This window comes from Sus scrofa, chromosome 9 (genome assembly GCF_054392235.1).
Source record: "Sus scrofa isolate SSC_HxYL_T2T_F1_AM1 chromosome 9, Sscrofa_HxYL_maternal_Yorkshire_Landrace_v2.0, whole genome shotgun sequence".
In the NCBI taxonomy this organism is placed as follows: domain Eukaryota; kingdom Metazoa; phylum Chordata; class Mammalia; order Artiodactyla; family Suidae; genus Sus; species Sus scrofa.
In genome coordinates, this window is record NC_139391.1 from 107,509,775 (window position 1) to 107,529,936 (window position 20,162).

Genomic DNA, 20,162 nt, shown 5'->3' on the forward strand with positions numbered 1-20,162 from the left:
CAGTGCCTATAGGACAGCATTTTAGTCAGCAAGCAGTTAAGATGTAAGGAGACCAGATTTGGTTACTGCATCTGTTCCTAGTTCTGGGTTGAACTTTGGGAAATTTATTTCTTCTGAAAGAAATGAAGAAAATGTTTGTTCTTTAATTAAATTAAGAATTATACAAAAGAATATTTTTGTATTTTGTATAAATTAAATTATACAGTTTAAAACAATTATACGAAAGCATAGTTTAACACATGTAAGCTATAAATAATAAAAAAAAGCAAAACCATGTGCCCACCTTAAAAATAGGGTAACATCAAGATTTTTGTAGGCTCTCCTGGCTCCCTCTTTGATACTATTTATCTATCTCTCATATGTAGGTTGTTACCTACAACCATTTAAACTTTTACTTTTTAACATTTTTTATCTTATTTGTGGTTTTAACCCACATGTTTATCACCCTCAGCAAAATAGTTCATTCTGCTTATTTGTGAACCTTAAGTAAATGAAAGAACAGTAGGTGCATTCTTTTGCTCTTTCCCCTCAATATTGTAAGATTTATCCATGTTGACTGCTGCGCGAATATACAGCAATATGGTGGACATGGTGATGCAATGCTAAGATCTTCTTTTTAAGGAGGGGTTCATCCCAGGTGCTGTGAGTGTGGATGGCAGATAGTCCTCAGCCATCAGCCCCTTCAGGAATGACCTCGGCTGAGGGCTGCCTCACCCAACTTCGTGTTCATTTGAGTATGTCACCTCTAATGAAGGATTGAGGTGGCATATAAAGACCTGGGCATCTTGACTCAATATGGGACAACTTTGACAATTCATTTCAGTTCTAGAGCTTCCCCGATAGAGGACCCCAAGGTCACCTGAGGCCACTGGGCTTGCATTGCTGCTTGACTTCTTCCCCAGCCTGGTCCTGCTTCCTTCTTCCTGCTCAGGTGTTAATCCTACTTTAATAGGCACTCCCTAGTAAATATCCTGTATACTGAACTGTCTCGGGTTTTTCCTAGGGAACCTAACTTATCTTTTCCCACTGGTGTCATCTGGGAGTTTTTGGGGGCTTGCTATTACATCAGTGCTCTTACTAACCTGGTACAAGTCTCCTGGTGCACACATGCACAAGTTTCTGTAGGATGGATGTCTAACAGTGCGGTTTCCGAGTCACAGGCTATACACATATTCCCTTTTGCTGGCTACCACCAAATTGTTTTCCAAAGTGTTGGTACTTATTAACTCCCCCATGTGTGGAATAGAAATGTTTGGGGCACTCTGCATATTCACAGTCCCTTGAGTTTTCCAGATTGTTAATTTCTTGTCAAACTGGCACATGTAAATGTTATTTTATTTTGGTCTGAGGTTGAAATCTCTGTATACTTATTGGCCCTTTGACTTTCACCTTCTGTGAGATGAGAGTTCATCCTTTTGTCTATTTTTCTACTTTTTTTAATATTGATTATTATGCATTCTTTATGTAGTCTAGCCCTTTGTTCATCATATATGTTGCAAATATCTTCCCCCAAATTGTTTGCTTTTTAAGTTTGTGATTACTTTTGATTAACAAGAGTTCTTTATTTTAATGCAGTCTAATTCACAAGTCTTTTCCTTTATGGTTTGTGCTTTTTGGATATTTTAAAGAAATTTAGAAGTCATGAAGACATTTTTTTATTAACTTCTAAAAGCTTTAAAGCTTTGCATTTTGCTTTTGAACCATCTGGAATTTATTTTTGCATGTAATATGATGTAAGAATCAGATGGGGGACACAGTAGCCTTCAAAAATAGTCTTGGAATTTGCTTTTTTTTTTTTTTTTTTAATTTGAGGATTGCGTCTGTGGAATAAGGAAGATCCCAGGCTAGGGGTCGAATGGGAACTATAGCTGCTGGCCTACACCACAGCCACAGCAATGTGGGATCCCCAACCCCAAGCCTGATCTGCTGGATCCCATGAGGATGGAACCCTTACCCTCATGGATCCTAGTCGGGTTTGTTAACGGCTGAGCCATGAAGGGAACTCTGGTATTTGCTTTTTTAAGCGGAGTGGTGGTTGGTTACATGGTGTTTTGTTATTATTTATAACTTACAGGTGTTAAAATACTCTTTTGAAAGTTGTATTGTTTTTCTGTATTAATAGCTATTTATTCTAGTGTCACTAACCAAATAACCCTATCTTTTTTCACTGACAACAAAACCACTTCCTTCACACATCAAGTTTCCTTATGTGTGGGGTGTTTGTTTCTGGGCTTTTAAGCTTTAAAAAGTAATGTCCGTGTATTTACTGATGTGCTTCCATAAGAATGTTGAAACATTAATATAAATTGAAGTAATCTGGGCTTTTAAGTGTGTTCCTTTGGTCAATGTAAGGCAAAGATATCTTAGTAATTATTTTTATGTTTTCTTGATAACTGGTAAGTTTCCTCACCCTAGTCATCTTCAGGATCATCTTGGCTACTCTGTGCTCTTTGCTCGTTCATACATATTTTGGAATCAGACTGTTAGATTTCACCAAAAAGTCTGTTGGATTTTTTATTTGAGTTGCATTGAATCTATAGATCAGCTTGGGGAGAACCAGCAACTTTACAATATGAAATCTTCCCAACCATGAACAAAATATAGCTACTTATTTATTTAGAGCCCCTTTATGGCTCATAATAAGTCTTAGATTTTTTTCCATGAAGGTTCTACACATTTTTTTGCTAGATTTATTCCTGGATTGTTTTTATTTTTTGTTGCTCTGATAAATGGCATATTTTATAAAACATTTTATGTTCTAACTACTACTGGTATGAAGCAATATAATAGATTTTATGTATTAATTCTTGTAGCCAATGCTTACTCCCCTCTAGAAATGTATTGTATTTTCAAGAAACTAAGAGGAGATCCTGTTTGGCTCAGCAGTAACTAACCCAACTAGGAACCATGAAGATGTGGGTTTGATCCCTGGCCTCTCTCAGTGGGTTAAGGATCTGGCAGCTGTAGTGTAGGTCACAGACACGTTGCTGTGGCTGTGGCTTAGGCTGGTGCCTACAGCTCAGATTTGACCCCTGGCCTGGGAACTTTCATATGCTTCAGGTGTGGCCTTAAAAAGACAAAAAGAAAAAAAAAAAAAAAGGAAACTAAGAAAAAATCTATGGTATCTAAATTTTCTAAGGCTTAAATGTTACGTATATGTAAGACCAGAAAGAATGTAGGCTTTCTTGCCCATATCTCTTTGCCTACTTTGATTAGTCTTGGATTTTGATATTCTAGATTGATTAATCTTTCAAATATTGTAATTCTCCGTCTTTTCCAGGGAAGTGATGTATTTTAACCAAATGACTGACACAAGAGGATCATTTTTTTTGTTGCCTCCTAGATACCCCTGGACAGATTTGGGGGCCGGAGGATTGGCTTAGTCCCATTGTTTTTGTTTATTTTTTTCAAGCTTCTCTTGCCACCATCCTTCCTCTTCAGTTTTCTTTCCCCAACTTTCCTAGTCTCCTTTTCTAATTCTCTTCTCTCTTTATTGCTCTTTAGCTAATCCCCCACCCTTGATTTTTCTCATTTTATTTAGAATATGAAATATAAATCACATAAGAACATTTACTCCATAAGTTTAGAATTGTAATATCTGGTCATGTTGAGCAGGAGGATTTATGTGAATTATTTATAGAATAGAAATATCATAGGTATAATCACATTTTAGTATTCTTTCATCTGTGTATTAGGAACGAGTTCAAATTTTTGTATAAGGCTGTGAGACTTCCCCTGCCATAGTCATTGGGAAGACAAGAAATACTTTTATTTGATTTTAACCTGATAGCAGTTGGAAACCAAGTGTACATATTTGGCAAACATCTTCTTTTAAATCACTCATAGTTGGCAAAGAATAGATTGAAGTGGAGAGAAATATCTGGCCAACCAACTTTAACTTTATGTGAGTTGTGACTTGCCAACACCTTTAATGTCTAGGTACTCTCCATTTTTTTTTTTTTAACTAGGTTTACTTAGGCAAGTATCTATCAAAATGCTACATTTTTTCTTGATGAACTCTGATTTCACTGAACTGTAAAATTAAACCACATTTCCTCATTTGAAATTGCTAAACTTCCTCCTCTGGACTTTCCAGTGATCAACTAGTGGGAGAAGAGTCACAATGAATAAGCAAAGAGGTTACTGAATAATTCTTTTCCTAGGGTGTGTCTAAAACATGAGCAACTGATCCAGGGAGGTAAGGTTGCTGGGTTTATAGTGTGTGGTGAGACTCTGGTCTCTGGATTTCCAACATTGCCAAATTTGTCTAATACAAATGTTGAGATGAGAACCACATACTTAACTGTAGGAATATTTAAGACAGCAGTTATTACTCCCTAGCAGACTTAGGAAGCCATTATTTTTATTATTTCTTTCAACTCTGTCTACCATGGCTGTATTATAAGCTGGTCCTAGTCATGCTATGTAATGTTGTTTAATGTACCTTATGAATAGGTAGTTTTATGGTTCTCAGCCCTGGCTGCACATTAGAATAACATGGGGAACTTAAACACACACACACATACACACACTGGAGAATAGGCCCCTTACCAGCTCAATAAAATCAGAATATTTGAGGTGGGGCTTGGCCATCCCCCTGAGGATTCTGCACAACCAGCATTGAGAACCACTGATTTATTGGAATAGGAGTACATCATTTGTTATAGTCTGCACTTGATGGAGAAATTTTTTTCGTAATAAATTTCAGTGATTTGAAAATAGATATGCTTTTGCAAGGAAACTAGATTTTCTTAGTAAGATTCTTCTAAAGGAATTTCTTATCTTAGTTGAAACCTTTTAAGTGCACTTTTGAGAAGGTCTCTCCCAACAGCTTTATAATCTTGAAAGAAAAAAAATACTTCTCAAAATATTGACACATTTGCATTCCAGAAGTTTTGAGTCATGTGTGAGATGAAAAGAAACTCACTGAAATTCTCTCTAGATGTCTGCAAAATCTACCATAAAAAGATTTTTCAGTAATTATCCATTTTCCCCTTGTAGGTGTGATATAGGAAACGTAGTTCATTCTGTTTAACTTTTCTCGAATTTTGAAATTAGTCTTTGCCATTTTTTCAGTATAATATTGGCCAAGTACCCTAACTTCACTGAAGCTCAGTTTTTCTACCAGTACAGTGGGCCTGCAATACCTTACACTGTGAATTATGAAGTGATCTTTAGCAATAAGCTAATCAAATCTATTATCCTAAGAGAACGAGTGATTATTCTTATTTTTTTAAATCAGTGAGAAGTGTGTCTGACACCTCAATACACATTGAGAAGAGTTTATACCTATATATCAACCACACTTCCCCCCTCTTTGCTCTGCTCTAGGTAGATCCAGGCAGCTTCTTCCTGTGGGAAGTTGCGTAGAGGGATCTCAGGATGATTCGTAAATTCTCAATGAAACCTGCTCATTGTCTCTCTAAATGTTTCCCAGGGCCAGCTCCAGTGCAGGAGTAGAGGTCACCAGTTATCCTGACTTTGGATCTTGTTTTGTCCTTGTTAATCAAGAGTACAAGCTGAAATTTGCTCTGATTTATAGGATATTTTGCATATGTAATGCCTGAATATTGGAATTCATATTCAACATAATATTTTAACATCTAAAAACACTCTTCTTATGTGGGGAAATGAGTCAAGTTTAAGCATTTTAATTTTGCAGAAATTGGGGAAATACACATTTCTCCCCAATTAATGATGATAATTATCAATGCTGTTTCTTCTAGTGTCTGAATCCTTTAACTGTAGAATGGGGAGGGATGTCCTAAAATTTTAGAATAAATGTGATGGTCAGTTAACTCACAAGTTAAATGTCTTGTGTAAAGAAAATCTTTATATCCTTCATCAAAATATGGCTTTCATACAGAAAAGTACAGAGATCATAAGTGCACAGCTCAGTTAATTTTCGCAAAGGGAAACACGGCCGTGGAAGAACCATCACTCAGAGTGGGAAGGAGGACAGTAGAACCCCAAGGTCCCCTTCATGCTCCTGCCCAGCAATCACTCATCCAGCACCAGAGATTCTTTATGCCTGTTTTCAAAACCTGTGTATAAATGAAATTGTACCATTTGTACCGTTTTTAGGAGGGGAGAGGATCTGGGCTGCTCTTGCTTTTATGGTGTATGTTGTAGCAAGTTAATTCATTTTTGCTGAGGTACAGCATTCCATTGTCTGGATACACCGCAGTTTATTCATTCTTTGCTTGATGGGTATTTCGGGTTTCCAGTTTTGGCTCTTATGAACTGGAGCACTATAGACATCATATGTGTCATTTGCCAAAATATGTATATACGTCTCTTGAGATATATGTACAGGGGTAATTGCTAAGCCATATGTATTCAACGTCAGTAGATCCTGCCAGTTATTTTCCAATTTATACTTTCATTAGTATATGAGAGTTTCGATTCAAGGCTCCCTTGAGACGCTTCCTAATCATTACTCCTTTCCTCTTCCCTGAAGTTTATTATTATTGTGATCTCTAATAAAATAGATTAGCTTTGCCTGTTTTTAAACTCTGTGATGGAATCATCAGTGTTCTTTCATATTTGACTTTTCATTAATATTATATTTGTTAGGTATGTTTTTAAGCATCTCCTGCTAAGTACTAACTTGCTATTATTGTCTTATTGTTTCAGATATTTTAGAAAACAATTATGAGAGCTTACGCATACTAAATATTGAAAGAAATGGAAATGTTATTTATACCTATAAGGTATGCCTATATTCTTTTTTAAAAATTATGGTAAAGTATACATTACATAAAATTTACTATTTTAACCATTTGTATTCTTTTTTAAGAGTTTTATGCTGTATCTTGTTGAGAGGTAATGAATAAGACTTGTTGGCATTTAATCTGTAACATATGATTTTATTTTGTGAGATTGAATAGGGTAATTAAAATTCAGTGTTATGAAATATCTCCTTTTTTAAAATAAAATAAATCTCTACATGATGTCTGACACAGTATAAATGAACAGTTGAATAAATGAACAGTTTCATTTTCTAAGGAAAAATGCCAAATAAGAGATGTTTAAAGCTAGTTAGTATGTTAAATTTTTATCTTTGAGAAAATATTAAATGTGATTACTCTACATCATCTGTTCAGATTTATGACATTCAGAGGCATTATTATTAATAGTGCTTTCTTTTGTTTTTTTGCTTTTTAGGGCTACACCTGTGGCATATGGAGGTTCCCAGGCCAGGGGTCGAATTTGAGCTCTAACCTCCAGCTTACACCACCACCATAGCAATGTGGGTTCCAACCTGGATCTTCGACCTACAGAACAGCTCATGGCAACACCAGATCCTTAACCCACTGAGTGAGGCTGGGGATCAAACCTGAAACCTCACAGTTACCAGTCAGATTCGTTTCCTCTGCACCATAACGGGAACTCCTGTTTAACAGTGTTTTCAATGTTAATTGCTCTAAGAAAAGAAAATGTAGACCTGCTGATAACTTTATTGCAATAGTGAAACATGAAAAAGTGACTTCCATGGTGAGTTTGCTTTGAATCGTTATATTACCTTTTTTTTTTTTTTTTTTTGCTTAAAGTTATTTAAAGTTGTATCTATAAGCATGCTGCATTTGAGAATTGTATGATTCAAGAAATTTTGCTTATAAATATCATGGGATATGATAGACTTTTTTTGGCCACTTTCAGTGTTCATCAATCATATATATTCTCTTACAGAACTAAATGGAAGTATGAAAAGATTTGCTCCTTTACCGTACTCAGTCCTAATAGCACTGTGTCAGACATCATGTAGAGATTTATTTTATTTAAAAAAAGGAGATATTTCATAACATTCACTGCGCTGTACATTCTTATTTCTTTTCATTCTTGTGACCAACGGAGAGAGGCTCAGTCCTTCTCTAACATATGCAGCAAACTACCTTTCAAGTGCTTATTGCTAACACGGGTTGAATTATTACAGGTTTCTTTTAAAACTAGTAACATCCTAATTTCCTAAACAATGATGTTTAATAAACATCTAGTTATTTTTTTCTTTTTAGGATGATAAGGGAAATGTCTTCTTTGGATTGTATGATTACCAAACCAAACAAAATGAGGTAAAAATCACCATAAATTATGGATTACTTATCGGTTACTGCTTTTAAAGATTTCCCTTTCTCTTGATATAAATTCTCATTTCATTTCATTTTCTAAAAATTTAGTTTCTATTTCTTTGCCTTCTTTCTCTTCTTCCTCTCTTTTCCCTTTACCATCATCTTAAAAAAAAAAAAAAGTATAAGGACTCCTGGACTAATACATTAGCTGAAATCTTGCTGCTTTTTTTTTTTGTCTTTTCTAGGGCCAAATCCATGGCATATGGAGGTTCCTAGGCTAGGGGTCGAATCCGAGCTATAGCTGCCAGCCTGCCCCAGAGCCACAGCAAAGCCAAATCCTAGTCACATTTGCGACCTACACCACAGCTCATGGCAACTCGGGATCCTTATCACTAAGCCAGGGCAGGGATGGAACCTGAAACCTCATGGTTCCTAGTTGGATTCATTAACCACTGAGCCACAATGGGAACTCCTCTTTTTTTTTTCTTTTTAGGGCAGAACAAACCCTTAGCAGCTGCAGCTGTGGCTACTGCTGGATCCAACCTACCCTTTGGACACAGAAAAAGCTGAAAGACAAACACTATGTCTTCAGTTTCTTAAGTAGCTCCCATAAAAGATACCAAAGCAGATTTACATGTAGAGCCACCCGAGGCAGAATTGCCCTTCAAGGGCAAGAGGAACCGTGCCCATAGAAATACCTATTACTGGAGTTCCCGTCATGGTGCAGTAGTTAACGAATCCAACTAGGAACCATGAGGTTGCGGGTTCGGTCCCTGCCCTTGCTCAGTGGGTTGACGATCCGGCGTTGCCGTGAGCTGTGGTGTAGGTTGCAGAGTGGCTCGGATCCCACGTTGCTGTGGCTCTGGCATAGGCCGGTGGCTACAGCTCCGATTAGACCCCTAGCCTGGGAACCTCCATATGCCGCGGGAGCTGCCCAAGAAATGGCAAAAAGACAAAAAAAAAAAAAAAAAATCTATTCCTCTAGGAAGGAAGAGAAAATATCATTTATGACATGCTTGCTGTGTATCAGGTACTTCAGAAGGCACTATAATGTGTGGGTCTGATATTCAGACAGTAAATTCTTCAGTATCTGTCAAGTACTGAGCACTGGCTTAGATGCTAAGAAATAAAAACAAAAAAGGGGGTGGTTTGTGCCCTCATGAAACTAACAATAGAGTGAAGATAAACATTTAAAGATAAACACATAAATGTGAGTTGTGTGGTGGGTTTAAAATTTATAGACATAACTCAGATGTGTTTTTATCTTTATCTTTATCTGATGGAAGTCAAACTTAGCTCCTGAGTCCCCTTTCTGCTGATGGAAAGAATACTAACTCAGTCTTGCCACTTTTTTTTTTTTTTTTTTTTTTGGTCTTTTTAGGGCTACATCCATGGCACATGGAAGTTTCCAAGCTAGGGGTTGAATAGGAGCTAAGGCTGCCAGCCTACACCACAGCCACAGCAACATAGGATCCAAGACGTGTCTACAACCTATACCACAGCTCACTGCAACGCTGGATCCTTAACCCACTGAGCCAGGCCAGGTATCGAACCTGTATCCTCATGGATACTCGGTGGATTTGTTTCCACAGTGCCACCAGGGGAACTTCTGATCTTGCTTCTTAGTACTTCTCAAAGATCCAGGTGCAGAACAGGCCACCTTTTCTTAACTTTCCCCCAGACCACTCACATAAGGCATTTGTTGATGTGACAGGTTTGTCACAACAAACTGGGAGTTTGTTGGGGCAAGTGGGAAGGGGTCACTTTGTGCTTGTGTAAAAACAGTTTACAAATATTGAGGGACTAAGAAATCTATAGAGTGGCACAGAAGGCTCTCGAAGGCATGTTATTACATGAAAAGAGCAAGTTGCCAGAATAATTCATTCCATTTATGTTTTTAAACTTACAGGAAGACCATGTCATATATATGTACATAAATATATACTAAAAATTCGTTTTGAATGATCTAGAAGGCTACATAGCAAATTACACATGTATGTACTTGTGGAAGAGAGTGGGGATTGAGTGAGTGAAGTGGAGAACTTAGACTTTTTATTCGGTAGCGTTTGCACGATTTAAATACTGAGGTGCTGCTCCTGTGTTATTTTATAATTAAAAGGATAAAGCCCTAAAAATTAAGTGTATACATCCATGACTCTTCTTACTTATAAATAAGAATCTCTCAGAGCAAGAGTCAAAGGAAACCAAACCTTCTTATTAACTCCAAGGTCACTTTTTCTGACTTCCCAACATTTTTCATCAACCTCTGGCCCTTGGATTCTAGTTTGTTCTCAGTGCTTTCTTAGTCTTGCAGGTACTAATTACCTTCTTAATATTTGAACTAGTCACTGTTTTTCTTAGCCTGTCCTCTCCTGAAGTCTAAGACTCGATCTTTCCTTATCCTCTGAGTGGATTTTAAGGGAGTTTGCCTAATATAACTGTGCTTGTCTCCAGTTCCTCAATCTGCAGCATCACATCCTCGTTCTGCCTGACCATTTTCATTTTCTTTAATATGCAAGGAAATGGAATCTTGCAACATTCAAACAGCAAGAAAATGAAAAATAAAGATAGATGATTACCTTGCCAACGCTCTAAATATATATAAGTCCTGCAGGAAATGCACTTGTGACAGTCTCTTAGACATAGTTAATGATGTCATATTTATGTCATTTGTTTATAACTTTTTTTTTTTTGCCTCGGTAATCATAATAGCTAACATTTGAGGGCTTGTTATGCATGGTAGACATTGTGGTACATACTCGTGGATTATCTAACTTGACACTTCTAAGGATCCCCTGAGATAGGTAATAATACTATGATTGATTCCTCTTTTACTGATGGGAGGATAGAGAGGTTGAATAGCTCGTCCAAAGTCAAAGAGCTAGCAAGCAGCAGAGTCAAGATTTGAACCTGTGCCTAACTTGCCTCCAAGTTCTGTGTTCTTCACCACTATGCTATGTTGCCTCATGGTTAAATTTCAGTGCCAAACATGGCCTACAGTAGCAAACTTATTTCTTAAAAAATCATCTGAAGCTTCTCAATATGGATAAACCAGTTATTGGTGATTCTTCAATAAAATGCTTTGCCACAGTGATACTTGCTAGAGAGCTAAATGGGACTTGCATTCGTAAAATTGTTATTTTACATGAAATTCTAAATGAAAAAATACTTTTGTTTTAATAGCATCTCTATACATTTGAGAAAGACCTGCAAGCTGTCAGTTGCTCTGTCAACAGCGAAAGGACTTTGCTGGGTAAGTTGAACTCTTTTATTGCTACAGTTCAAGAACTAAACTACATTTTTTGAGTTCCAAGGCGTTGAATTTTTGCACTATTTGACTGTTCTATAACAATAATTTTCTGAGAAAAGATGCTCTTGGGAGATTAGATTTGAAATAAAGAATCTGTAGGTTCTACCTCCAAAAAACAAAGCTTTGATTTTATCTTAATCATCCATTGACAGATCCTCTGAGCCCTCACTCCTTTCAGGTATAAAATGGTAAACTTTAACAAGCCACTGCATGGATCATTTGCTAATGGATTTTTTTTTTCCATTAGCTGCAAGTTTAGTTCAAGCTGCTAAAGAAGGAAAAAGGAATGAGCTTCAACCAGGTAATGAAATGACAATTTTTAGTAGTCATTGAAAGATGAAGATTTACTGAACTACTAAGTCAATTTTCAAGCATCTTTGCAAATAACTTTATCTCAGAATAAAAAGGCAAAAAGGTCATGTCAAGCATAAAAAGATTTTTTAAAAAAATTATTTTTCAAGTAAACAAGAAAATACAGAAAATAATGTAATAGTGACTAACATATAGAGAACAGACTTGTGGTTGCCAAGGGGGAAGAGGAAGGAAGTAGGATGGACTGGGAGTTTGTTGGTAGATGTAAAGTATTACATTTAGAGTGGAAAAGCTATGAGGTCTTACTGTACAGCACAAGGAGCTATATAAAATCTCTTGGGATAGACCATTATGGAAGTTAGTATGAGAAAAAGAATGTGTATGTGTGTGTGTGTGTGTGTGTGTATTCACTATGCTCTGGAGCAGAAATCGACACAACACTGTAAATCAACTGTACTTTAATAAAAATAAAAAGATAATGAATAGCAGAAGTATTAAAAAGACAATTAGCACCTGCAGGCTAAACATCGAAAACACACTAGAACCCAATGGACAGGTGTAAAAGTTTGGGAAGAGGTTAGTACCCCTTGGAGAATACCATTTTTTTCTGATATCTGGTGAACTGTTGACCAATACATAATGCGCTATGAATAGTCCACCAATTCTAAATGAAATCAGTTCTACTCACTTAGTAAGGCCCACTTCATAGGCGATTGTTTATGGGATACTCTCCCTACCTTCTTTTAATATTCTTTATCATCCATCTGTCTAGAACTCAGTAAATATTGAGCACCCACTGTGGGTGTGGCACAGTGCAAGGTGCTGGATACAGTGGTGGCCAGAGAGGCATGGCCATTGCTCTGAGGGCAAGCTGCAGGGACTGGTGGTGGGTGAGGGTGCCCCATGAGGCATGTGTCTCATTTCCAGAGGCAGGTAGGAAGCCCAGTAGGGTAGGCTTTTCAATTTATCAAGAGTGGTATGGACTTTTTAATGTAAACTTTCAATTTTTAAATGTTGGCCCAGATATTCAAAAAAAACCTCACCTCAGGCAATGATAACCCCCTGTGGCTGAACCCAGCCTGTGGCTTACCCTGGTTCATCCTCTGGTCAGGTGGCTCTCATTTCAGTCTCTTTCTATTCCTATCCTACAGTGCTTTCCATCTGTTCTGCTTATTTGGCACTTAAGCTCCTTCTTTTGTTAGCACAGTTCCCACTCAGATGTATTCTCCTGCAGTTGCATGTGATGGAAAAACCCTTTGTACAAACTTTCCACGTGAGGCTTGTCAGGCAGTCCTGGGCTCCCAGAGAGCCGGCTTAGAGTGTCCAGGGAAGCAGAGCTGAATCTGGATGGGACTGTCACAGAGACTTGAGCAGAAATGTTTATGGAAGATGTTGGCAAACAGGAGGCTTTCCCTGAAATCTCATTATTATTTGACTCATCCTTACCTCCCCTCCTATGCCATGTTGCACTGGGAGCCTCCGCAGCCCTCTTCCCTCTTCTTCGCCACGTCCTCCTCTCGGCATCCTTTGCTCCTCTTAGGATTAAGGGCAGTGCTCACTTCTTTTTTTTTTATTTTATTTTTTTTGTCTTTTTTTTATTTTTTGCTATTTCTTGGGCCGCTCCTGCGGCATATGGAGGTTCCCAGGCTAGGGGTCCAATCGGAGCTGTAGCCACCGGCCTACACCAGAGCCACAGCAACGCGGGATCCGAGCCACGTCTGCAACCTATACCACAGCTCACGGCAACGGCGGATCGTTAACCCAGTGAGCAAGGGCAGGGACCGAACCCGCAACCTCATGGTTCCTAGTCGGATTCATTAACCACTGCGCCACGACGGGAACTCCAGTGCTCACTTCTGAAGTGATGGGGTGGGACTAGTTTAAGCAACATAGGGTCTAAAACTTGGTTCTGACCCCTAAAACAAGGGAATAGGCAGAGCCAAGCTACGACCCTGATCTCCTGGGTTAACAAACCCTTTAATCCCAGAAGAGAAAAGCTCGTGTTCTTCCTCATCACGAGACGAGGCATATGTGCAGAACCTTGGATTAGCTCCTGTGCTCCCAGTTCTCTTTTTTGTTTTTTGAGGTTCATTAAAAATCATTATCTTTTTTCTTTAGGTTCTTAAAAACTGAGATATAGTTGGGGTGCAGTTTTATATAAGTTACAGGTGTACAAGCCTAGTGAGTCACAATTTGTAAAGGTTCTATACTATAGTTATTATCAAATATTGGCTATATTCCCTCTGTTGCACAATATGTCCTTGTAGTTTATTTCATACAGAATAGTTTGTTCCTCTTAATCCCCAGCCCCTATCTTGCCCTCAGTTCTTCTTGAATCTTGTTCCTTTTAGCCTTTTAACCTTAGAAATGCCTTATTATGTTGGGAAACCTAGTAGAAACTGTGATCTTTACATGATATTTGCCACCTATGCCTGCTTGTCACACAGAACAGTGGTGATGATGTATACCATGAAATGTACGTTCAGACCAACTTTACCGTAAGTTTTATTTGGCTACATTAACCCTACCTATTCAGGTCATCTTACTCAGCATTGAAAGTTTGATGCAATTCTAGTGAAATTATCTGACCACATTTTTTTTAAAAAAGTATTTGAATGAACAGTGTTAATTTTTGTTTTCTTTTTTAAAATTACTTAATGAATTTTATTACATTCATAGATGTACAACAGTCATCACAACCCAAATTTTATAGCATTTCCATGCCAAACCCTCAGTGCATCCCTCAACCCCCCAGCCTGTCTCATTTGGAAACCATAAGTTTTTCAAAGTCTGTGAGTCAGTATCTGTTCTGTAAAGAAGTTCATTGTATCCTTTTTTAAGATTTCACATGTAAGTGATAGCATTTGATGGTGGTGTCTCATTGTCTGACTGACTTCACTTAGCATGATAATTTCTAGGTCCATCCATGTTGCTAAAAATGCCGTTATTTCATTCTTTTAATGACTGAGTAATATTCCATTGGGTATATGTACCCATCTTTATCCACTCCTCTGTCAATGGACATTTGGGTTGTTTCCGTGCCTTGGCTATTGTATATAGTGCTGCAATGAACACTGGAGTACATGGATCTTTTTGAATCATGGTTTTCTCTGGATAGATGCCCAGGAGTAGGATTGCTGAATCAAATGGTAATTCTATTTTTAGTTTTCTGAGGAATCTCCATACTGTCTTCCATAGTGGTTGCAGCAATTTACATTCACACCAACAGTGTAATAGGGCTCCTTTTTCTCCACACCCTCTCCAGCACTTATTGTTTGTACGCTTTTTGATGATGGCCTTTCTGGCTGGTGTAAAGTGGTATCTCATAGTGATTTTGATTTGCATTTCTCTAATAATGAGTGATGTTGGACATCTTTTCATGTGTCTTTTGGCCATCTGCATGTCTTCTTTGGAGAATTGTCTGTTTAGATCTTCTGCCCATTTTTTGATGGGGTTGTTTGTTTTTTTGGTATAGAGCTGTAGGAGGTGTTTATATATTTTGGAGATTAATCCCTTGTGAGTCGATTCATTTGCAAATATTTTCTCCCATTCTGTGGGTTGTCTTTTCATTTTGTTTAGGGTTTCCTTTGCTGTGCAGAAACTTTTAAGTTTAATTAAGTCCCATTTGTTTTTATTGTCATTACTCTAAGAGGTGCATCTGAGAAGATGTTGCTGTTGTTTATGTCAGTGAGTGTTTGGCCTATGTTTTCCTCTAAAAGTTTTATGGTATCTGGTCTTATATCTAGGTCTTTAATCCATTTCGGGTTTATTTTTTGTGTATGGTGTTAGGAAGTGTTCTAATTTCTTTCTTTTACATGTGGCTGTCCAGATTTCCCAGCACCACTTATTGAACAGGCTGTCTTTTCTCCATTGTATATTCTTTCCTCCTTTGTCATAGATTAGTTGACTGTAGGTGCGTGGGTAACAGCGTTAATTTTTGTATTGGATACCCCATACTCCATCTTCTTAGTTCACCTTTCATATCAGCCACTGCAGTGAGAACAAGCTCTGCCCACAGGTAATTTTGACACACAGCATGTCACCTCACCTGCTCTACCTACTTCTTGCTTTTGGTCCAGAGTCCTTGGGAGAATGTTTACCACCTGCATGTGTATCACCTGCAAGAATGGCTAGAAAGGATTCCCAGTAGAGTAAGCCGTGACCAATGGGGAGGCGAGGCGCCACTCATTCTCAGGTGCACCCCAGGAAGCTCCAGACCCAAGGTGGTCACTAATCTGACAGCGCCAGTGTACTGCATACCCTTCTTCCCTGTTTCACTCTCCCCACGCATGGCAGCCCTTCATAGCTAAAGTGATCCTGATGGACTGGGAATCTGGGATTAGTAGATGCAAACTACTGCATTTGGAGTGGATAAGCAATGAGATCCTGCTGTTTAGCACAGGGAAATATATCTAGTCACTCGTGATAAAACATGATGGAGGATAGTGTGAGAAAAAGAATGTATACATAGATGCGTGCAGCTGGGTCACTTGGCTGTACAGCAGAAATTGACAGAACATTGTAAATCAACTCTAATAGAAAAAAATAAAAATCTTAAAAAAAAATAAAGTGATCCTGTCCCCTAAGGTAACTTTTTGTCTTAGTTTGGGTTCCCACCCCCCGCCAAGTAGAGTCTGAGGCAGGTATTTGTGTGCAATTTGTTTATTTGCGGGATGTTCCTGGGAAATAGCATTAGAGGTGTGTTTAAACAGAGATCTGAAAGAAGGGAGGAAGCAAGCGTGCGCCTCTGGGGAAGCTCATTTCTGACAGAAGGAACAGCCAGCACAAAGGCCCTGAGGCCAGAGTGTACTTGGTAGAGTCGCTGTTCAGGTCGAGGAGGCTGGAGTGGAGTGAACAGGGGGCACAGTGCTGGGAACTGAGGGCAGCGAGGAACGAGGGTGAGGTGCAGGCGGATTATGGAGACCTTACGAGGTCTTTTGTTCAGTTAAGATTTCAGAAGTTATGTAACCAGAAAGTGCTATAGGATCTATTATAATGATTTGTCCTTTGAACAAATGTTTAGCAAAGACAGTGCTCGCTTTAGCAGCACATATACTAAAACTGGAATGATACGGAGAAGATTAGCACGGCCCTGTGCAAGGATGACACTCAGATTCGTGGGGCATTCCGTATTTTTATGTATGGCTGGGTCACTTTGCTGTGCAACAGAAATTGGCACAACACAGTAAATCAGCTATACTTTAATAAAAAGATATTTCACAAAGGCATATTTAATCTGTTTTTGAATAATCTGATAAGTCATTTGATTATCAATTGTAGTTTGCCTCAAGATATTAACACTGTGTTGCTTACAATGAGATTTTTCCATTGCAGATGAGACAAACTCTAACATCTCAGACATGCAGGATAAGGTTCCTTGGGCCACATATTTTACAACAAAGTTTTTTGGCAACGGTGCTTCTCTTCTTGGCTGGGGCCATGGCAGACTTAATGTTTTATTTAGAAAGTGGCCTTCTGTAGGAAACCAGGCCCAGCTGGCCCTTTCACCCTCCAAGATGGAATTACATTTGCCACAAGGCCCAGCAGATCCCGCAGGAGCAGTAGGAGTGACCAGGTGTCTTGGGCTCCACTGCTGCTCTATCCCCTCTCTGCTCACTCCCTCTGGCCGGGCTCCATCACAGACTGGAGCTGTGATTTGTTTCCAGAGCTCTAATAACCAGAGCTTCTCCAGAAACAGGCTCTGTTGGACCCTTCCAACCTCACCACCATTTCACATGTACCTTCACCTGCATAAAACCAGGTTCTTTGTTTTCTTAAGCGCTGAACCCGAGGCATGTGGAAGTTCCCAGGCTCCGGGTCAAATCAGAGCTGTAGCTGCCAGCCTATACCACTGCCACAGCAATGTGGGATCTGAGCCACATATGCAATCTGCACCACAGCTCATGGCAATGCTGGATCCTTTACCCACTGAGTGAGGCCAGGGATCAAACCCGCATCCTCATGGCTACTAGCTGGGTTCATTACCGCTGAGCCACAGCAGGTGCTCCAGACCAGGTTCTTTATTTCACTCTTCACCCTCCCTATGCCATGTCTACCCTTGGGCTTTAATTTTTTTTTAAATTCAGTTTAAAGAAAACAAAACAAAAATGTTCTCCCATCTCCCCCTCACCTCCTGCAACCACCAGTCTGTTCTCTGTATCTGTAAGCTCGGTTTGGGGTTTGGTTTGGTGTGGTTTGGTTTTTATATTACTCATATAAGAGGGCTCATACTATATTTGTCTTTTATGTTATTAAAGTATATTAAAGTAATGTAGTGTTAGTTTCTGGCATATAGCAAAGTGATTGAGTTATACAAATATGTATTTTTTTCAGATTCTTTGTCATTATAGGTTTTTACAAGGTATTGACTAAGTTCCTGTGCTAAATGGTAGGACCTTGTTTATCTACTTTATATGTAGTAGTGTGTGTCTGTTAATCCCAAACTCCTAATTTACCTCTCCCCCCACTTTTCCCTTTGGTAACAATAGGTTTGTTTTCATTGTGAATCTGTTTCTGTGTTGCAAATAAGTTCATTTTTATCATTTTTAAATTAGATTCCACATATATATGATATATGATACTTGCCTTTCTCTGCCTGACTTCAGACTTTCTTCTTAGTATGATAATCTCTAAATCCACCCATGTTGCTGCAAATGGCATTGTTTCCTCGTCATCTGACTTATTTCACTTAGCACAATGCCCTTGAGATCCATCCAGTTGTCCTTTTTGATGCTGCCGCTCTACTTCCTGTGGCACCGTGTCCTGCCTGGACATGTCTTGCCCTTCAGTGATGCCCTCCTGCTCTCCCCTGATACCCAGGTTCTCTAAATTCTTAAGACAACTTTAAATACTTCATGGAATCATGGGATTTTTATGGCTAGTAGTTATTGTAGAAATGATCTGATTCTGTAGCCTTTCATTTTATTTTTTACATAACAAAGCACTGAATTCTAGGAAAGCTTTGTGATTCTCTGAAAGGTGTTTGTTAGGTTAGTGGCAGATCTCAGGCTAGAACCGATGTCTCTAGAATGCGGAGTCATAGTGCTTCCTGCTACATCATGAAAGCACATGGTGCGTTATTGAGAGACATTCCTGTTTGCACAATTACTCTTAACATTGTGCTTATTAGTTAAGTGTCCGGGCTGCCCTAAAGAGGGGAAAATTAGTGTGGGAAGATCCTCCCATTTTGAGCAAGTGGATTTGGCTGATAGCTGTTGATCTTTTCTGGAAACATTGACAAAAAGGCCAAGTATAAGGGGATTCTTTATTTTTCCAATGAGAAGATTCCCCTAAAAGAGTTTTTTCCCCATTTGGAAGCTTTTAGGGCAAGAGATAAAATCGTCAAATATGAGCTTGTACTTCTTACTCTATTAATTTAGTTATGTACACTGAACATAACATAATAAGGAAAATTGCTTTTCTCCCCCTTATTCTCACATTTCACAGAACATTTCTATTTTTCTCCACGAGTATCTTTGACATTAATATTTTTCTTAATCCTAGAGCCATTTTTTGAGTCACCAAGCAGATTTCCAGAGCATCTCACTTTACCTCTATCCCAGGTATTAGAAATACAGCACTTCTGAACTGGTATATGATCTTGTCACTGGGGTTTTTATTTTAAGCTATGAGTACTCACTGACTAAACATTTGCTTTCCATTTGTTTTGTGTGTGTACGTGCATGTGTGTGTGTATATTTATTTGTGTGTGTGGCCATGGCCATAGCATGCTTGAAATCTCCCAGGCCAGGGATCAAACCCAAGCCACAGCAGTGACAATGGTGAATCCTTAACCACTAGGCCACCAGTGAATTCCTATCTTTGTATATTTTAGATCCCACAGAATAACCCACACACTGCTTAGCTTTTTCAGTAATCTCTAAAAGGTATGTTTAGAGAGATATCAAGTCCTTGAAACTGTGAGGCAATCTCCCAGAAATTGTTTTACATTCTTCTTCTTTTTTTGCTTTTTAGGACCACACCCACAGCATATGGAGGTTCCTAGGCTAGGGGTCAAATCGGAGCTTTAGCTGCTGGCCTACACCACAGCCATAGCAATGGCAGATCTGAGCTGCATCTGCAGCCTACCCACAGCTCATGGCAACAGTGGATCCTTAACCCACTGAGCAAGGCCAGGGATCGAACCTGCGTCCTCATGGATCCTAGTCAGATTCATTTCTGCTTATATTCTTTTACCTCCCTCCTCCTCCACTTTTCTTAACAGAAAGCAGTGCTGTTAGGTTACTTTCTTAAATAGTGAGAACTGGCATTGACTCAATTCCAGGCTGCTGCACCAGCCCCTAATTGTACATTATTATTCAAAATAAAGTCACTGAGAAAGAACCTGAGAATATTAGAGTTGTTATAAGAATTCAAATAATACAAGGCAGCTCCTTTTCTGAGGAGGGGAGCTGTTGGTCTAACTTTTGGATATCTGTGGTAACCTCATTCTAGCCTATGTCCAAAACTTC

At 38.7% G+C, this 20,162-nt stretch overlaps 1 protein-coding gene and 1 non-coding gene across 19 annotated transcripts in view; both read left to right on the forward strand.

Annotated features, from left to right (window-relative positions):
- Nucleotides 1-20,162, forward strand: part of GSAP (gamma-secretase activating protein) — a 220,991-nt gene that overhangs the window by 132,899 nt on the left and 67,930 nt on the right. For 16 of the 18 annotated variants that reach the window (XM_084977406.1, XM_084977413.1, XM_084977410.1 and 13 more), the window contains 4 exons: nt 6,637-6,713; nt 8,016-8,072; nt 11,253-11,322; nt 11,627-11,680. In XM_084977406.1, the coding sequence (XP_084833532.1) occupies nt 6,637-6,713; nt 8,016-8,072; nt 11,253-11,322; nt 11,627-11,680 (258 nt within the window). Of the gene's footprint in view, nt 1-6,636; nt 6,714-8,015; nt 8,073-11,252; nt 11,323-11,626; nt 11,681-18,041; nt 18,080-18,749; nt 19,254-20,162 lie in introns of those variants that run through there. The other 2 variants (XM_084977419.1, XM_084977417.1) reach the window with 2 other exon arrangements.
- LOC146400070 (U6 spliceosomal RNA) lies at nt 16,723-16,828 on the forward strand. The gene has a single exon (XR_014816988.1). It is a non-coding gene; the product is annotated as a U6 spliceosomal RNA (small nuclear RNA).